At 46.3% G+C, this 19,057-nt stretch overlaps 1 protein-coding gene across 4 annotated transcripts in view; it reads right to left on the bottom strand.

Annotated features, from left to right (window-relative positions):
- The window catches only part of LOC147619479 (putative L-ascorbate peroxidase 6, chloroplastic/mitochondrial), a 62,820-nt gene that overhangs the window by 3,868 nt on the left and 39,895 nt on the right, over nucleotides 1–19,057 (bottom strand). Inside the window, exons 8-9 of one of the 4 annotated variants that reach the window (XM_086773160.1) lie at nucleotides 1,281–1,355; nucleotides 1,023–1,100 (exon numbers count right to left, since the gene is read on the bottom strand). The exons of 2 other annotated variants lie outside the window; for them this stretch is intronic. In XM_086773160.1, coding sequence (XP_086629286.1) covers nucleotides 1,023–1,100; nucleotides 1,281–1,355 — 153 coding nt within the window. The remainder of the gene's footprint in view (nucleotides 1–1,022; nucleotides 1,101–1,280; nucleotides 1,356–19,057) is intronic. One more of the 4 variants, XM_086773161.1, reaches the window with a different exon arrangement.

The raw sequence follows: 19,057 nt of genomic DNA, 5'->3' as shown, positions 1-19,057 counted from the left end.
AAAACAGTTTCAGGCATGCAAACATGTGTGCAAATGTGCTTTGCCATGGCTTCCCGTTTATGGAAACACACACTTGGGATTCCCGAGCACTCAGAATCCAAGTCCTGGTCACATTACCGGTGGCACGAAGGACGTTTGGCCTCCCGTAAGGTGCGACGAAGATGGGGAATGACCAGTTGGGCAGCCAAATGGTGACACTTATGCCCAATTTATTATGAGATAAAAGGAAGTTCCACTATCTCCTAACAGGGTTTTGGCCATGGGTGATGCACTACACAGATCAGGAATGCTTGGCCTTTACGTGCTTGAGCTGCATCATCACAAAGAGGCTTTGCAAAGACTACAGAGAGGGGAGCTGGATACCACCCAGACATCCATCACATATTTCTTTGGTGGCTGGCCCCCTATGATTGACTCAAGTCATGTTGGTGTCTCAGACACGTGGCATCATCACAGAGGGGACACAATTCACATGTATGTATGTACATATGCATGCATGTAGGTATGTGTGTATGTATGCATATTATATGTGCATGTTCAAGACCTGACAAAGCTAGGTAACCCTATCAGTCAATGATTCATTGGGGGATACAAGAAAAATGAAAAATGCTCATGTTTCCTTTCACTTTATGATGTTTTTCCACAGACTTTGGCACTCATACACGTCTCCTACTTCTTTTGGTTATTCTTACATGTGGCCTTCCAACTAATCAGTGGAGGGCTATTTTTGGAGTAGACCCTGCCTGCCCGGATGCCAAGTAGCTGCGACAGTGCAACATTGTATATGGGGGTCTAGAGCTACTTAGAGGATTTGTGGTACGTATTCGGAAACAACCTGCGTGTCTCCTAGTGCTGTGCAACAGGTCCATTTCTACTACTGCTGCCTACATCTCAGCTAGAGGTAGTGTATGCATTTCATTGTGCATGTGTGAAAGAAAGAAGAGAAGGGAATGCTTGTGGGTGGGTTCGCACGGGGCCCACGGGGGATTGCAACTTGTCTTACATGAATCAAAGACAAGTACCTTAAAGTCAGCATCTTCAAAGAGTACAGCGTCCGTCGGTAGTACCAAAAGATCTGCATCCGTCTTTGCTTTCACATCCTATTCAAAAAACCATGTTTTAGTTGCTTCTACATCCTGGTCAAAAACCCATGTTTTAGTTGCTTGTCTTGCAGAGATTAACCTCTTTCAGCTTAACCCCCCATCACCCCCCACCCCCCCGAAAAAACACACACACACACCAACCAACCAAAAAAAAAAGACTCAACTAATGTATCCAACCTTGAAGTAGGAATTATCAAACTTCAGCCATTGTACAGTCCATGACTGGCCTCCAGGGTTACCTGGTCCATCTTTCTAACATCAATACACACGCACGTAAGTGCATGAACAAGCAAAAGAGTAAATAGCAAGTACCACTGCTCAATGGTCTATTAATGAAAAAAAAAAAGGAAAAAAAAAAGTGTTCATGCTTTCTGAACATTCTTCTTACTTAGTACCATTCATATATTGAAGTGCACAGCCACTGTATATCCGATAGAATATCAAAACCTTCAACCAAGAGTGAATATATCCAGCTGTGTGCATACTAAAAGTTTTGAAGGATCTTTTCTTAGGAATAGCTCATGTCTCCCTTCGGCTTCTTGAAGAAGGCCTTAAAAGAGATATCATAGAATGTGGAATCCATTTCATTACCATGCAAGCAAGCCACATATCTATCTAAAAAGTGCTCGTGTATAGCAGAGAGAAGATAGCAAACACCAGCACAAATGGAAACCTAATTCTACCATTGTAATGATCTCTACAGGCATTTGGAGAAGGCTGAACTCAAACAAATGTTGATGATCTTTTTTGGGAAGGATTTGGCCCGTTATCCAAGATTCTTGACTTCTGGACCAGCACTGCCTAGGACTTTACTTGATGGAGCTTGAGACCCACTCCTCCAGGATAGCAGAGCCTGCCCACAACAGCCTCCCACACTGCAGCCCCAGATTAGGGAGATTCTCCATCATCACAGAGATTGATTTCCGAGACGAAAGCATGGCGAGCCTCTTGATAGTCATAGATTCCTCTATGCTAAATATCCTAGATGGATGAGGAGGACATCACGCTAGATGAGCCCCTTTGTATTTGTGCTTGCACATGTACTGATATTGATACTCAGATTTCTCCCACTCATGAAAACAGCTCGTAAACAGGCACAAGCAAAACGCGATCAGACCGGACAAGAAAATAAAATTTTCCTTAAAAATTTAGGCGAAACAAGTTTTATGGGAGGTTTCGTAGGTTTTTTGAAACCTTCTGCGCATTTCATGTCCTTCTGCGCATTTCATGTTTGTCCATTTTGTGAGGACAAAACACGTTTTTTGTTTCCACGCATATAGCACACACAAAAATGGTCATGTGCATCCCACACTTGGATGCCATATGGCCATATTTGTACAGCGGGTAAAGGACTTAAAGAGTGGTAACTGGCCCTTTGTGAGCCCCAGTCCAGGACAAGTCAGCCAGAGATCCACTATAGAGGGTCATGGTCAGGTGTGCATGTCTCGCACGTCTCTCACGCTCTGGAATGATGTAGAGGTGTACCAGGCCTTTTTTAGGCTTCTAGCCGGATGCATGGGCACCAAGGTAGGGTCAGAAGATGGACCTTGTGGGTCTATCTCAGGGACAGCCATGTAAGGGCTATCCAAGAGACACTTAGGCACTTGGGATATCATTGGTTGATCCCATGCATCCCTGTCGGCCAGCACAGTTAATCACGTGTGTGAAAGGCACCACATTTAATGCTGAAATATGCAAGTCGTGGGCTGCTGAAACATGCCGACAGCTACATAAACAAACCAACTAGCATATATTGGCACTATACAAGGGATGGGCAGCAAGAGGCATAAATCATCTCAAAATCTGCAAGTGTTGAATGTCTAAGGGCTGTAGACAAGCCAGACCAAAGCAACGTGGAAAGGTGTAGATCAAGGGACTGTCTTCAGGCTAAAAGGTCTCAACCAAGGGAAGCTGTTCAAAGTCAGTTCAGTCCAGGCTATTTACAGCCAGAAGCTGTCGTTCTACTGAGTACTCATCCAATAATGTAAATACACCATACGTGGTGGGGCCATTCAGAGGGTATTCGAGACCCAATACTATGCATTTGTCTCTTCTCTCTCTCTCTCTGCACCTCTTATTTCCTCTACATTGTGCTATTCATTGTCAAGAACCAAGGGCTGGAAGTGTAATCCTCATCTGTAAGCTTCTGCATGTCACACTAGTATCAGAGCTTTGCCTTTTGGTGAAGAAATTCAGCCAAGGGAAAAAAAAAAGAGATTTTTTTCCCCGTTTGGTTGGTTTATAGACGCCGGTAGCACTCCCCATTGCCGTGTGACTCCTGTCTGTCCCTCGAAGGACGGTTGGTTTATAGCCTCCGGAAGCGGCCAGAAACATCTCCTACACACATAGTGGGTGGTTTATTTGCGGTCAAGGAATGACTTGACCACTCCCACTATCGTGAACTCCGACGATGAAAGAGAACACCAGATCCCGGAAGAGACTGTTACTTCTGCAGAAACTGCATTGGGAAGCATAGCTTCCAGTGGGGACCAGATGCAAGCAATGTTCCGGCAATTTATATGTATCATGACACAACAGGGGGAACAACTGCTTGAGCAAAAGGCCTTGATTCAGGCCCTCGAGAAGTAGCTACCTCTTCCATATTCATCTTCACCCATCCCCCCCCCCCTCTCTCTCTCACCTATTCTCGGGTTGCTGCCTATGAATGGGACCACTTTGTCACCGCCAATCTCAAGAAACGGCTTCTACCGCCTCATTATCTTGAGCAGCCCTAGGATGAGTTCAGGGGATTGCACCAAAACGGACAACCAATCCTCCAATTTGCCAATAAGGTCACTCACCTAGCTTTACAGTTGCGAAAATCAAAGCAAGATGCAATTCCTATATGGTGTGGACATGCAAATTCAATGGGATGTTATACTTGAACTACCGACCTTCGAACGTGCCCTAGCGCTCACACAAAGTGCCAAGATGCAGTACGACAGTGGAAAGCCCAACACTTCACACCCGCAGTGCCCAACTTCCAAGGTAGCTCCTATCAGCGACAAGGGCCAGAGCTAAGTGCGGCCTTCCCCAAGCCAAAGCACGGGAGCCTCTGACTCCAAGAACTCAACTAATGTGCGAAAACGTACTACAGAACAGAAAGCACAAGCAAGCAAGACCGGTGGTAGGCCCAACCAAGATAAGTAGAACCAATACAAAAAGGAGGGGCGATGCTTTTTGTGATATGCAGCGGAAGTCTTTGTATTGGTTGATCCTGTCACACAATATGCTCACACCGTCTTCTGTATCCTGAGTTTCGTGAGTTTAGCAATCCATTTCATTACTTCAAACTTTAAAGAGATGAGAGAGAGAGATATGAGAACTGTACACCAGATTGGGTCCCGAATTACCCACTGAAGGGCCCCCTATCCCGATAACGAGATAGTATTTGCTTTATTACTTTAGAGAGAATGACTTTGGACTGTAGATAAGCCGAACGCAAGATCTCGGAGGATCGGAGAGCGGCTGATCTGTACACTGCTGTAGAAACACCTCAATGACTTGATCTCGAGCCTATGCACTCTTCCCAAGGGCATGAGGAAGGGCTGCACACCTGAGGCTCAAAGAAGAAGAAGGTGGACTGTTCTACACACTGTTAGAATGCTGAAAACACATATGAATGCTGTGTTACCTTCACCAGATGACTGCTGAATGTGTGGATGATGCACAGAAGGCTGGACACTGATGCAAACAACTGTTTCAGGGCTGGAAACTGCTGTAGACTGAACCTTCAAGGCTGGAATCTGCTGTGGACAGAAACGCTGAGCTGTAGAGAGGGCTGAGGATTGAAACGCATGAGAATCAGGGAACTGCAGAGCTGCTGTACGGCTGGAACAGAAACGCAGCACTGCAGGCTGATTCTGGCGTTGAACTGAGGGTGAAGGGTATGCTGAATCTGGGCCTGAACTGACTGCTGAATTCAGGGCTGAATGCAAGCACCTAGGGCTGAATGAAGCAAGCTTATGGGCTCTAGGGCTGGATTAGTCTTGGGCTGAAAGCAAGAGAGAGGAGAGCTCTTAGCACAATGAAGACTGAATGAGCAAAAGAGGCTCTAGGCAAGCCTATTTATACTAACTGGAGGTTGGTCATTTAATAAAGTTAATATTTATAAATGCCCAATAATGCAAATAATGATAAATAAATACTAATAAATATGGAAAAAATACCAGATAAATCCCAGTAAATTCCCTAAGGCTTTGGGGATGTTCTAAAAATGATGCACAGGCATGTGAATGCATATTATGCAGGATGCAGAGTGCTTTCTGATGCAAACCCTAAGGCTTCTACTGACTCTACATGCATGAATGATTCTCTCCAAGTGGGTTAAGGAACTTGACTGACTGACTGACCCACTAAGGCTGAGGAATGACCTACGTAGCTCGTGCTTGACTTATCCTGGACTGAGGATGTACAATGGGGTCACGGCGTACGACAAATATCATCCTACTGGGTTCTAAAACTGTACAACTGATGCACTTCTGATGATGAGCCATCTTGTCACCATGCACTGAGTGCAGAGTGCATGTGGCATTCCCTCCTAATTAGCTTGGCGGCAGGTTCATGGCTTCCAAGTAGTCCGCCAATAACTGGGGATACTCCTGGAAGAACTCCTCGTCGAGCCATACAGCTTCGTGGGTGCCTCGATCTCGGAACTTCGTATAGAACTGACGAATCCGTCAACCGGAACCATGCTTCCATCGATGAAGAAGGATCTGCTCAGGCTCAATAACTTCTGCCTCGTCTACCACGTCTGGCTGCTGTTCATCTGAAACATCAAACACTTCTGGACCAACATATGGTTTTAGCCAAGAAACATGGAAAACATCATGCATTGTCCAACTGGCAGGCAACTTTAACTTCATTGAGACATCACTTATCTTCTTAACTATTGGAAAAGGGCCAAAACTACGGAATGAAAGCTTGGGACAACGTTTGCCCACTTGTTTCAATCTTTGTTTCATGATACGCAAATAGACCCAATCCCCTTCTTTGAAGTGGACATCTCGTCTAGATTTATTTGCCTGTCTGCTATATGCTTTCTGAGCTTTGGTCAAGCGGTCCTTAACTGACTCAATGATCTCGGAAAATGCTTCCGTGGTTTTATTAGCCTCTAAAGATGGAGACACCATTCTCGTCAAAAGAGAAGAAAAACGACGACCAAAGGCTGCTTCATATGGAGTCCGTCCGACACTGGATGAATGAGTGTCGTTCAAGATAGCTTGGACCAATGGAAGATAGTGCTCCCATTTGGACTGCTGGTCATGACAGTATGACTTGAGGACATCAAAGGCCAACTGATTATAAATTTCTGTCTGGCCATCTGTCTGGGGATGGAATGCACTAGACAACTGCAACTTAGTTCCAAAGTTTTCAAATAATGCCCTCCAGAAATGCGAGGTAAACTTGGAATCTCTGTCTGATGTTATGGTGCTAGGCAAACCACAAATTGGATACCAATGCTTGAGAAACAGACGGGCTACGTCCTCGGCTGTGGCCGTATGCTTGCATGGGATGAGCATGCAAAACTTACTAAAGCGATCCACAATGGTAAAACACTGAGTGTTACGGGATCCAGTGGATGCTGGTAGAGGCCCTACAAAGTCCATAGATATGTCGATAAAAGGTCCGTCGGGGATAGGCAAAGGTTGAAGTAAACCTGCCTTCTTTGTATGGGGAACCTTGACTTTTTGACAAATCTTACAGGCTTGTACATGTGCATAGACATCACGCCTCATCTTTGGCCAATAAAAGGACCGTTCTAATTTCTCGAGGGTACTGTTGATACCCCTATGTCCTCCAACTAAGGAGTCATGGGCATCGTGGAGAAGAGCGGAACGCTTTTCCCAAGTAACACAGAGACGGTTCTTGTACAACAACCAACCGTTCTGTACTGAATAGTGGCCAGGCTCAGAAGTGAGGGCCAAACTATACTGAGTACCAAACTCAGGGGAGTCGACATATTGGTCTTTCATACTATCCAAGTCCTTCCCCGTGATTTCGAGAATGGTAGCTTCTTGGACTGCCTGGATGCTGGACTTTCGACTGAGAGCATCTGCTACTGGGTTATGCTTACTAGGGATGTATTCAATCATACCTCCTAACTGTTGGAAGATTTGACTCCACCTGGCCTGTCGATCACTCCACTGGGCACTTGGCATAGTCTGAAGCCACTTAAGTGCTTGGTGGTCTGTTTTCACTGTGAAAGCCTGTCCATAAAGAAAAGGCTTCCAATGTTTGAGCGCTGTGATCACACCCAAAAGCTCTTTGTCATATACCGAATAATTCTTTTCAGCGACATCCAACTTTCTGCTGTAATATGCCATGGGTCTATTGTCCTGCTGGAGGACTGCACCTATGGCTACATTGCTGGCATCGGTGATGACCTCGAAAGGTTCGTCCCATGATGCTAACTTTAATACAGGTGCTTCTGAGGCAGCTTTCTGGAGTGCACGGAATGCATCAAGTGCCTTACCTGTAACTGAGACTTTCTGCTTGCGAGTTTTCACCCCCTTGAGCAAGTCGGTAAGAGGTGCTGCAAGGTTGGAAAACTGATGGACATGTGTGCTATAGGCCTGACAAAGACCTACGAATGAACGGATTTCTTGGGCGGTCTTAGGAATGTCCCAATCTAAGATCTCTTGAACCTTTGATCGGTCCAGTCTAATCCCATCGGAACCGATGATGTAGCCCAAATACTGAACTTCTTCAACACCAAAGATAGACTTTTTGGCGTTTATGTAGAGCTGATTATCTCGCAAAAGTTGCAAGACTTTCTCCACATCTTTCTCATGCTGCTCCGCAGTGGCTGAGAAGACTAGTATGTCATCAAGGAATATGAAAACACACTTCCCAATGTGGACTGCGAAAATCCTAGACATCATCTTATTGAACGTTGCAGGTGAATTTGTAAGCCCAAAAGGCATGACTACGAACTCGTAGTGACCACGCTCTGTCCTGAAAGCTGTTTTTGGAATGTCAGCTTCAAAAATGAGGACCTGATGGTAACCACTCTTGAGGTCGATCTTAGTGAAAAACTTAGCACCGTCTAAACGCTCCAAAATGTACTCTATCCTGGGCATAGGAAACTTATTCTTGATAGTGAGTTTGTTTAATGCCCTGTAGTCTACACAAAGGCGTGCAGACTTGTCCTTCTTTTGGACAAATAGGATAGGTGCAGCAAATGGGGAGGAAGAAGGCCGAATGAATCCGGCTCGGAGAAGCTCAGATAACTGCTTTTCCAACTCGCCCTCTAAAGTCTTGGAAAGACGATAGGGAAACCTGCTAGGAGGATCTGATCCAGGGACCAAATCAATGTGATGGTCCTCAAGGCGAGAGGGTGGGAGACTGGGTGGGAGATCGTCCCTTAGCATAATGTCCTGGTGTCTGGATAGGAGGTCTGCTAACTGAGGGACTGAAGATGTAATGGATGCTACTAATGAGGGAGGGGCTGTTTGAGCACGAACATAAAGGAGTGCTCCTTCTGCTCCCTTGCGGATAGCTCGTCTGGCCTGGAGATGTGAAATCAATGGAATGCCAAGAATGCTTCTATCCCCACGAATCATGACAGGCTCAGGAAAACCTTTACAAATAGTAAAAGTGTCCTGCCCCCCGGTGGTCGTGCCGGAACGCAATCTAACCATCCGAGGATGCCCCCACGCTGGGATACGGTGTGTGTGGACTATCTGAATCTGATACCAATGTGATATGCAGCAGAAGTCTTTGTATTGGTTGATCCTGTCACACAATATGCTCACACCGTCTTCTGTATCCTGAGTTTCGTGAGTTTAGCAATCCATTTCATTACTTCAAAATTTAAAGAGATGAGAGAGAGAGATATGAGAACTGTACACCAGATTGGGTCCCGAATTACCCACTGAAGGGCCCCCTATCCCGATAACGAGATAGTATTTGCTTTATTACTTTAGAGAGAATGACTTTGGACTGTAGATAAGCCGAACGCAAGATCTCGGAGGATCGGAGAGCGGCTGATCTGTACACTGCTGTAGAAACACCTCAATGACTTGATCTCGAGCCTATGCACTCTTCCCAAGGGCATGAGGAAGGGCTGCACTCCTGAGGCTCAAAGAAGAAGAAGGTGGACTGTTCTACACACTGTTAGAATGCTGAAAACACATATGAATGCTGTGTTACCTTCACCAGATGACTGCTGAATGTGTGGATGATGCACAGAAGGCTGGACACTAATGCAAACAACTGTTTCAGGGCTGGAAACTGCTGTAGACTGAACCTCCAAGGCTGGAATCTGCTGTGGACAGAAACGCTGAGCTGTAGAGAGGGCTGAGGACTGAAACGCATGAGAATCAGGCAACTGCAGAGCTGCTGTACGGCTGGAACAGAAACGCAGCACTGCTGCTGTACGGCTGTGTAAAAACGCAGGTCTATGCAGGCTGATTCTGGCGTTGAACTGAGGGTGAAGGGTATGCTGAATCTGGGCCTGAACTGAGTGCTGAATTCAGGGCTGAATGCAAGCACCTAGGCCTGAATGAAGCTAGGGTTTCTCAAGGCTGGAGAAGCAAGCTTATGGGCTCTAGGGCTGGATTAGTCTTGGGCTGAAAGCAAGAGAGAGGAGAGCTCTTAGCACAATGAAGACTGAATGAGCAAAAGAGGCTCTAGGCAAGCCTATTTATACTAACTGGAGGTTGGTCATTTAATAAAGTTAATACTTATAAATGCCCAATAATGCAAATAATGATAAATAAATACTAATAAATATGGGAAAAATACCAGATAAATCCCAATAAATTCCCTAAGGCTTTGGGGATGTTCTAAATGATGCACAGGCATATGAATGCATATTATGCAGGATGCAGAGTGCTTTCTGATGCAAACCCTAAGGCTTCTACTGACTCTACATGCATGAATGATTCTCTCCAAGTGGGTTAAGGGACTTGATTGACTGACTGACCCACTAAGGCTGAGGAATGACCTACGTAGCTCGTGCCTGACTTATCCTGGACTGAGGATGTACAATGGGGTCACGGCGTACGACAAATATCATCCTACTGGGTTCTAAAACTATACAACTGATGCACTTCTGATGATGAGCCATCTTGTCACCATGCACTGAGTGCAGAGTGCATGTGACACTTTTATTGCCATACAATAGGGCATACTTCTAGGGCGTGCCCTAAGACACCCCTTGTCCAGACCACATCACCAGCCTCAACCACTTTAGTGGTGAGCCAAGCTCCAACACAGACCACCCAGGACGCCGCTAGTTCTTTAAACCCCACGGTTGGCGCCATTATTAGTCGTGACTCAAAGATAAGCAGAAGGGCACCCATGACCAGGAGTATGAGTGCAATGAGTTGCTCAAGACCTTTAGCTACATAGGTGGCCACAGAGTCATTGTCTTGTTCGACGACAGACAGTCAAGAGGATGTGATCATGGAATAGGCCACTTGGCGAACCCGTTTCCCACTAACTTCTGTAGACAAACAGGTTGAGGGATTTAGCACAAGAATGACCACGAGTATCAAGCTTAGGCTCATAGTGCTAAGTTTCATACAGGTTGAGGGATTTAGCACAAGAATGACCACGAGTATCAAGCTTAGGCTCATAGTGCTAAGTTTCATACAGGGCACATAATTTGTGCGAGATTTCATGGTTGCCCCTCTTGTCACAAGGACAAGACATAATCTTAGGGATTTGGTGGTTTCACAAATTTCACCTCGGCGTTGATTGGGAACGGCACACTTTTCGGATTTTGTGGAACCTGTCCAAGACCCTGGTCATCATCGAGTGTGAATCCCACATTTCTAACTTTCCACTCATCAGCAACATGCAGGCTAAACGAGAATAAAGGAAAGGTGCGCCCGTGCGTTGATATATGTTCAAACTGCCCAAACCATCACGAGTGCTTCAAAGAAGTACCAAGTCCTACATAACCAATTCCAAAAGATTTTCCTTCGGGACAATCTATGTCCCAAGCTCCCTCCTCTAGACTGGAGAATCAGAAAAATGAACTCCTCCTAGGCTCGGACCCCTAAGTAGGTTTCCGCATCGCCTGAGCAAGGCTATGGAATCCGACTTGGACCGCCAACTCCAAGGATTGTTGCAATCACAATTCATGTATTCGAGTATGTCTCCTTTTGCAACACCGATGGTTTTTGTCAAGAAAAAGGATGGATCTTCCATACTTTGTGTGGATTATCGTGCTCTAAACAAGCTAACAGTTAAGAGCAAGTTCCCGATGCCTCAAGTTGATTATGTCTTAGAGAGGCTGAATGGAGCCAAGGTGTTTTCAAAGCTTGACCTAAAAAGTGGATACCATCAAGTACAGATTGTCGAAGGGGACATCCCCAAGGCACCCTTCTGGAATGAATGGGCCCACTACGAGTTTGTGGTCATGCCCTTGATCATCAGGCTTTGCACTGACTTCAGACCATGCCAAGTGCACAATGGAGTGACCGGCATCACCGCTAAAGCCACATTTTCCAACAATTCGGAGACATGATTGAGTATTTTCTAGGAAAGACCAACCCAATGGCCGATGCATTAAGCAAGAAAGGAACATTTTCCTACATCCAATCCACATGGATGGAGCTTGTCGGTGCACGACTAGACGAAATGAAGCCAAGTACGTGGATTCTGATGAATTCGGTACTTAGTGGAAACATGCATTGGACGCCACAAGATCATGTCATTTCTTAATACAGGATGGTTGACTTTTCTACAAAAGTTGATGATGTGTCTTGAAGCAGTTTAGGGCAACGATTCTCCATGATGCCATCATTGGTAGCCATAGGGGCATGAACTCAATCCACTCACCCAGAATGAGGTGGGACATGTTCACATATGTGCAACATTACCCGATTCATCAAAAGGTGAAAGTGTCACATGGGAAGCAAGCGGCTTTGTTACAACCGTTGCCAACTCCCCATGGCCCCTTCCAAGATATCTCTATGGATTTCATGACGAATTTGCCTCCCACTCTAGTTAAAGATCGACTGAGGCCACGTCTCGGAGGCCAATATCCCTCCTGCCCTCCTAAGGAGGATCTGAAGTGGAAAGTTGGGGGGGGGGGGACCACTGGAGACACCCTCCTAGATTGACGGCAAGAACAAGCTCTAGCGAGGTGTCCCATCTGTCGGCAAATGAACCATTGGCCTGGGATGCCAGAGTACTTAACTCTCTGCAAAATAGGCTCCCCATGGAGGCAAGGAAGCAATATGGCATGAGGCACCAACTCCAGAAGACTATGCAGATATGCAAGGATGGAATCCCAACCGTCCGAGCAAGAACAGAAGCAGCGGTGGGGGGGATCCCATCACCCTCTCGATAGCACCACCAATTCCTGAGACCAAGAAAGTAGACTGTAACTATTTGGCCCTCCTAGCTCTTTTGACATGATGGAACTCATGCCCGGACACATGGACAGAATCATCAAAGCATGGGAACAGGGTTCATGAAGCTGGCACAAGAAAAAGCACCAGTCTTGGTCAAAAAGCAAGAAAAAGCAAAAAGTCAAACTGTGTTGACTGCAAGCCAAGGGCACCATTGGAAAGAGGACACTGAACTGGATCAAAAAGCTAAAAGCCACTTTTCCAAAAAGTCGCTCCAAGGCCAAAAAGCAAGGCCCTGAAGCTAGAAAAGCATAAATCAAGAACTTTGGGGTATTTTTTATTATTATTAAAATATTATAAGGAGAAAAGACAAAAGCAAAGCATGGTAAAAAGTGGGGACCCCCTTCAAGTATAAAAGAAGCATATATCCCTTTTGATGATATAGAACAACTTGGTGGAGATCAACCCTGTAAAGATCAACTCTCTGAAGATCAACTTGGTGGAAGAGCAAAAGAATCATTCTCCTTCATCCCCATCACCTACACCACCGCCACTAGATTGCCGCTTTACTCTTCCAACTATGCCAACTTCTCCACCGCACTGCCACCCTATAGCGCTTGATTTGCCGATTGCGCCGCCCAAAAGCCGTCTTGCAGCGCCCTGCTCTGCCCTTCACCGCCGGTTGCGCTGCCCAAAAGCCGCCAGTGCAAAGCCTGATCCGCTCACGCCGCCTATTGCGCTGCCAATGCCACCAGTGCTACGCCTGCTCCACTGCCGCCCTATGAGCGCTGCCACAACTGCCTTGTGATCGCTGCCAACATATGTCCGCATGCCACCCAGCAGCACCGTCGCCACCTGTGAGCGCTGCCTTGCCCAACAACGGCCAGCGCTGGTGTTGGCGCCGCTACCACCTGTCCTTCAATCGCTGCTTGTGATATAGCACCGCCACCACCTTGAGCAACGCCGTCAGCTTCTCCAAAAACCTCAGCGGGAGGGGATTGCCATTCAGGCTACATAACCACACCCTGGTGTTAGCTTTTTTGAGATTCTTTTCCAGATTGGGTATTGAAGTTCTCTCGGACATCTGTGAGGTTCAAGATTTGATTTGGACTTTGGACATTGGTACTAGCCCAGTGAGACTCTTGTGGGTCATCCTTGTGGTGTGCTCGGCATCAGAGATCTTGTGCCTCGACACCGACTTCAGCCCAGGCTTCTTCATCGACACATACTTGTTTGATATTGTATTCATTTGTTGTATTGGTCCTAGCTTGGAAAAACCCGTGGATTGATTCTGAATAAATTCCTGAAAGGGGGCGAGACCTGTTCCCTACTCAGTGTGGTGTACTATGCAAAATCCCTATACCCCTCTTTCTCCCTTTCTTCCTCTCTCTATCTTTATCTCTTGGACACATGGTTGAATCCATCACTGCACGCCCCATTGGGCTTACAGTGGTATTACAGCAAGGTTTTTCTCTTGAAGAAAACTTTCTTGGGGTGACAGAGCCATGTCAAGAGCACAGGGAGATCAAGGGCCCTAAGAAGGGAACAACTATGAGGCTAATACAAGACCTCAAGATGGGAACCCAAGACGACAATCTGTTTCTCATGAAACCACGGTCATGACATCAGGAGAGTATCAAGATTTTCAGCAGTTTAGACAATTTCTCCAAGATTAAAAGTTCTTAGCTTGGAGAGCCATGAAAGAACAAGATCATAGAAGGGCTCAGATGTTCGAAGATTTCATCAAAGATCAAGCCATCGAAGCCAAAGGAGTGGAGGCCGCCAAAGCCTACCTTCGAGCCAAAGGAATCACTATTGCAGAAGAGTTCAGAGCTACCCGATCCGCTATCCATGGAGGAAATAGAGAGACTACCCCTAGGCCCGCTCTTTCAGATGCAGCCTCTTCAGGACAAGCAAGGGAAAAGAAGGCAAAGGAGCCTTCCACCGGCAAAGTGGACTTCAAGCCAAGAGAGAAGAGTGGCAAGTTCGATACCTTTTATGGAAAGTGGGACACCCAAAAAGCCTTATCCTTCATCAAGCAGTTTGATGCCGCCTTTGGAGGCGAGGACTTCTCCGAAAAGTCCTATCTCCACATGGTTCGTATGCATTTACAAGATGTAAGGTAGTTTAAGATGAGGCCAAGCCAAAGTCGTGGACTGACTTCAAGACTACATTCAACAAGAAGTTCCTTCCCGCAAATTTAAAGCAGATGTGCAGAAGGAATGGAATGAGGTAAAACAAAAAGTTGGTGAGAATGTGGCAACTTACCTTAATAATATTTCAGCCGTCTCGTTGAAATTTACTTCTTATACTCCCATTCCATCACTAATCGAAATGCGTAAGTTTGTCAATGGATTGCAACCTAAGCTTATGCCAGCAGTTTACATGGTGGGACCAAAAACCTTGGAAGAAGCTTAAGACAAAGCCCTATACGCATGCCTTGGATGGTGGGCAAATCAAAGAATGAAAAATCGAGATCCATCCCAAAACAAGAGGTTCAAAGGAGGATCTCAATCAAGGAACAAGTCACAAGAGAAGAAGAACAAGAGTGGGGATAAACCTCCACTTTATTGAAAAGAAGTTATCCCGCAAGCAACTTGAAGAATATGTTAAAGAAGGAAAGTGTTTCCAATGTGGGAAGAAGGAACATACGGTTGTAAAATGTCCTGACAGGCCAAACCAAGAAGCTAACCACCCCAAACCAATGCATTGCCAAAGAAACTTCAACATCAGGATGATACACCACCAGAGAGAAGGCAACTTTTCAAGGCTTGGGACAGAGTGGCTACAAGTTTGTGGTCATGCCCTTGATTATCAGGCTTTGCACTGACTTCAGACGATGCCAAGTGCGCAATGGAGTGACCGGAAGCACCGCTGAAGACAGATTAATTCGGTGGCATGATTGAGTATTTTCCAGGAAAGACAAACCCAGTGGCCAATGCAATAAGCAAGAAAGGAACATTTTCCTACATCCAATCCACACGGATGGAGCTCGTTGGTGCACAACTAGACAAAATGAAGCACAAGTACGCGGATTCTGATGAATTCGGTACTCAGTGGGAACAAGCATTGGACGCCACAAGACCATGTCATAAATTTCTTGATACATGATGGTTGGCTTTTCTACAAAAGTTGATGATGTGCCTTGAAGCAATTTAGGGCAACGATTCTCCATGATGCCCATGACGCCATCATTGGTAGCCATAGGGGCATAAACTCAACGGACGAGAAAATTGAGAGGCAATTCCACTCGCCAAGAATGAGGTGGAACGTGTTCACATATGTGCAACATCACCCAATTCATCAAAAGGTGAAAGCATCGCATGGGAAAAAAGCGGCTTTGTTAGAACCATTGCCAACTCTATGGATTTCATGACAATTTTGCCTCCCACTCTAGGTAAGCGTAACATAGGGTTTGACGGTTCTTGACCATTTTAGCAAGTTCGTTATGCTTATTCCTTGCAGGGCTAATGTGACTGTCGAAGGTGTTGCAAAACTGTTTATTCGGCGTTATTGGTACCTAGAACCATTGTATTAAATCACAATGCCAAGTTTACCTGTCATTTTTTTTCCCCCAAAAAAAAAATCCCTTCTATTAGTTACCAACAAAAACAGCCTCAAAGGCTAAGTACAACTTCGACTCCATATATGGAGGGAGAATCAAGGAACAGAATGACGGGGAAGGATGCACTTCTCCTCCAGCTGCCTGCTCTATAAGAAGAAGGCTATCTCATACAATGGGAGGAGGGGGAAATAACCACATAGGTGGTCTATAGTGCCAAGGAGCCTCGTGGGTATATGAATGCCTAGAGAGAGGTCTCGACGAGGCAACGGTCTCTGGATAGGGGGGGCCGAAGGCGGGTTCCTCGGGGCATCACCATCGAAGGGTTGCTTGTAATATGCGGAAGCTTCAGAGAAGAATCGGTAACTTCAATACTCAGAATTCAGCACTCTTTTCGCAACGGACATTAACGCACAAACTGAAAGGAGATGTGCAGAAAATAGAGAGAGAGAGGGAGAGGTGGAGAGGACACAGTATTGGGTCCCAATTACCCTCTGTAGGGCCCCCACCACGGATGGTGTATTTGCTTTATTAGAATGATGAGAAATCTGAAAGAAAATACAGCAATCTTGGACCTTTTCTGGGCTGGGAATACCCTGCCCTTGACCTGAATCCTTCACCCCTTTGCTTAGCACCCTCTTGGCTTTGTCTAGCCTCTTATGCTTGAGCTCTTGGTGGAGAATGAGATGAATGAATGGGATTATGGACACTTCTATTTATACTACCCACACAGGAGCAGTCGGCCAGCATAGAACCAGGCGGCCAGCATTTAATGTCCCACGACAGGGAATATTCAGCAATAAATGCTAAATAAAATCCCATAAAATGCTGCGTTTTTTTCCTAAAAGGCTGGGCATGATGCGCCTGCTTCCAGAGGGCTGGGCACAGCTTTTGCCCACAATCCAAGGGCTGGGCAGCCTGTATGGGCTGCCCCATACTTGCCCTACAGCCATGTAAAGGCTGTAATCTCCTGGAATCTGCCTTATTCTTGCCCTAGGGCTGTCCTACAGCCCCTCTATGGCTGGTGGTTTCAGCCTGGGCCTTCCTGGCCCTCATGGGGGTGGTTCTACACCATTCCCATGCCCACACTAAGATCCAGGGTAGCCCTATGGGCTGGCCCCTTGTTCTAAACAATAACTACTCACTGATCTGGCATCCGGTACCATACCAGATACACAGAATCACTAGCATCATTCTAGAGGGAGACTCACAGCACGGACTGGCACTGTTTCATGTGCAGGACAGTGCACACCTGACCTTGGACTCATGTGCAAGACAATGCACACCTGACCTCGAACGACTGAGATGGATCCCTGGCTGACTCGTCCCGGACTAGGCTCACATGGGACCAGTTCACCATCCCAGGTCCTGCACCTTCTGTACAGAAATGTCTACGTGGCATCCAAGTGTGGGATGCACATGACATCCCCTTCTGCTTAACTTGACGGAAGCCGCATAGCCTCCAAATAATCCGTCAATAACGCCGAATAGTCTTCGAAAAACTCTTTGTCGAGCCATACCGCTTCATGGGTTCCTCTGTCCTTAAACTTTGTGAGGAACTGTCGTAGTCTTTGGCCTGAGCCATGCTTGAAACGGTGCAAAAGGATCTGTTCTGGAACCATAACTTCTGCTTCATCAACAATGTCTGGTTCCGTTTCGTCTTTGACCTCTGAAGGGGGTGGACCTGCATATGGCTTTAACCAACTGACATGAAATACATCGTGCATAGTCCAACTCGGAGGTAGCTTTAAGTCCATAGACACCTCATTAATCTTTTTCCGGATAGGAAAAGGTCCGAAGCTCTTGAAAGCCAACTTTGGGCATCGCTTGCCCACCTGTTTCAGTCTTTGCTTCATAATCCGAAGATAAACCCAATCCCCTTTCGAAAACTTCATATCCCTTCGGTCTTTATTGGATTGTCGAGTGTAGGCCTCTTGCGCTTTAGCCAGTCTGTCTTTTACCGACTCTAAGATCTCCTGGTAAGACTCCGTCACTCTGTTCGCCTCCGGTACTGAAGACGAAGTCCTGGTTAACAACGACTGGAAAGGTCTTCCAAACGCTGCCTCAAATGGAGTCCTGCCAATAGCTGAAGAAAAAGAGTCATTCAAAACCGCTTGAACTAAAGGCAAATACGATTCCCACTTACCTTGCTGATCGTGGACATAACACTTCAGCACATCAAAGGCCAGCTGGTTGTATATCTCTGTCTGGCCGTCTGTCTGTGGGTGGAATGCACAGGAAAATTTCAACTTAGTACCAAAATTATCAAACAATGCCCTCCAAAAATGACTAGTAAACTTGGCATCTCAGTCTGACACTATGGTCCTAGGAATCCCGCCAATCGGGTACCAATGCCGAATGAACAACTGAGTAACATCCTCGGCGGTCACATTGGCCCTGCAAGGAATAAGCATAACAAATTTGCTAAACCTATCAACAATAGTTAAGCACTACGTATTACGCTTACTCGGACTGGGAGGCAGATTCGTGACAAAGTCCATGGAAATGTCTTGGAAAGGACCCTCAGGAATTGGCAAGGGCTGTGACAACCCTATCTTCTTTCCACGAGGAGCTTTCACCTTCTGACAAATGTCACAGCGTTGTACGTATGTAAACACATCACGCCTCATCTTTGGCCAATAGTATTGCCGTTCTAATTTCTCCAGAGTCGAATTCATGTCCCTATGACCACCTGTAATGGCGTCATGGGCATCATGGAGAAGAGCTGCCCTGAACGACTTCATGACACATAGTCGGCCTTTGTAGAAAAGCCAACCATCGCATATCAGAAAATGGCATGGTCCTGTGGCATCCAATGCCTATTCCCACTGAGTACCGAATTCCTCGGAATCCACGTACGTATGCTTCATGTCCTCTAGTCCTGTACCAACAAGGTCAAGTCTAGTGGTCTGAATCGTAGACACTTGTCCCTTCCTGCTCAAAGCGTCGGCCACTGGATTGGCCTTTCCTGGAAGGTACTCAATCATATCACCGAACTGCTGGAATATCTGACTCCAGCGGTGTTGTCGATCACTCCACTGTGCACTTGGCATTGTCTGAATCCAGCGTAATGCCTGATGGTC

Source organism: Cibotium barometz, chromosome 33, assembly GCF_041138505.1.
Source record: "Cibotium barometz isolate CiBa-2024 chromosome 33, ASM4113850v1, whole genome shotgun sequence".
Classification (NCBI taxonomy): Eukaryota; Viridiplantae; Streptophyta; class Polypodiopsida; order Cyatheales; family Cibotiaceae; genus Cibotium; species Cibotium barometz.
This window is presented reverse-complemented; position numbering and strand designations above follow the sequence as displayed.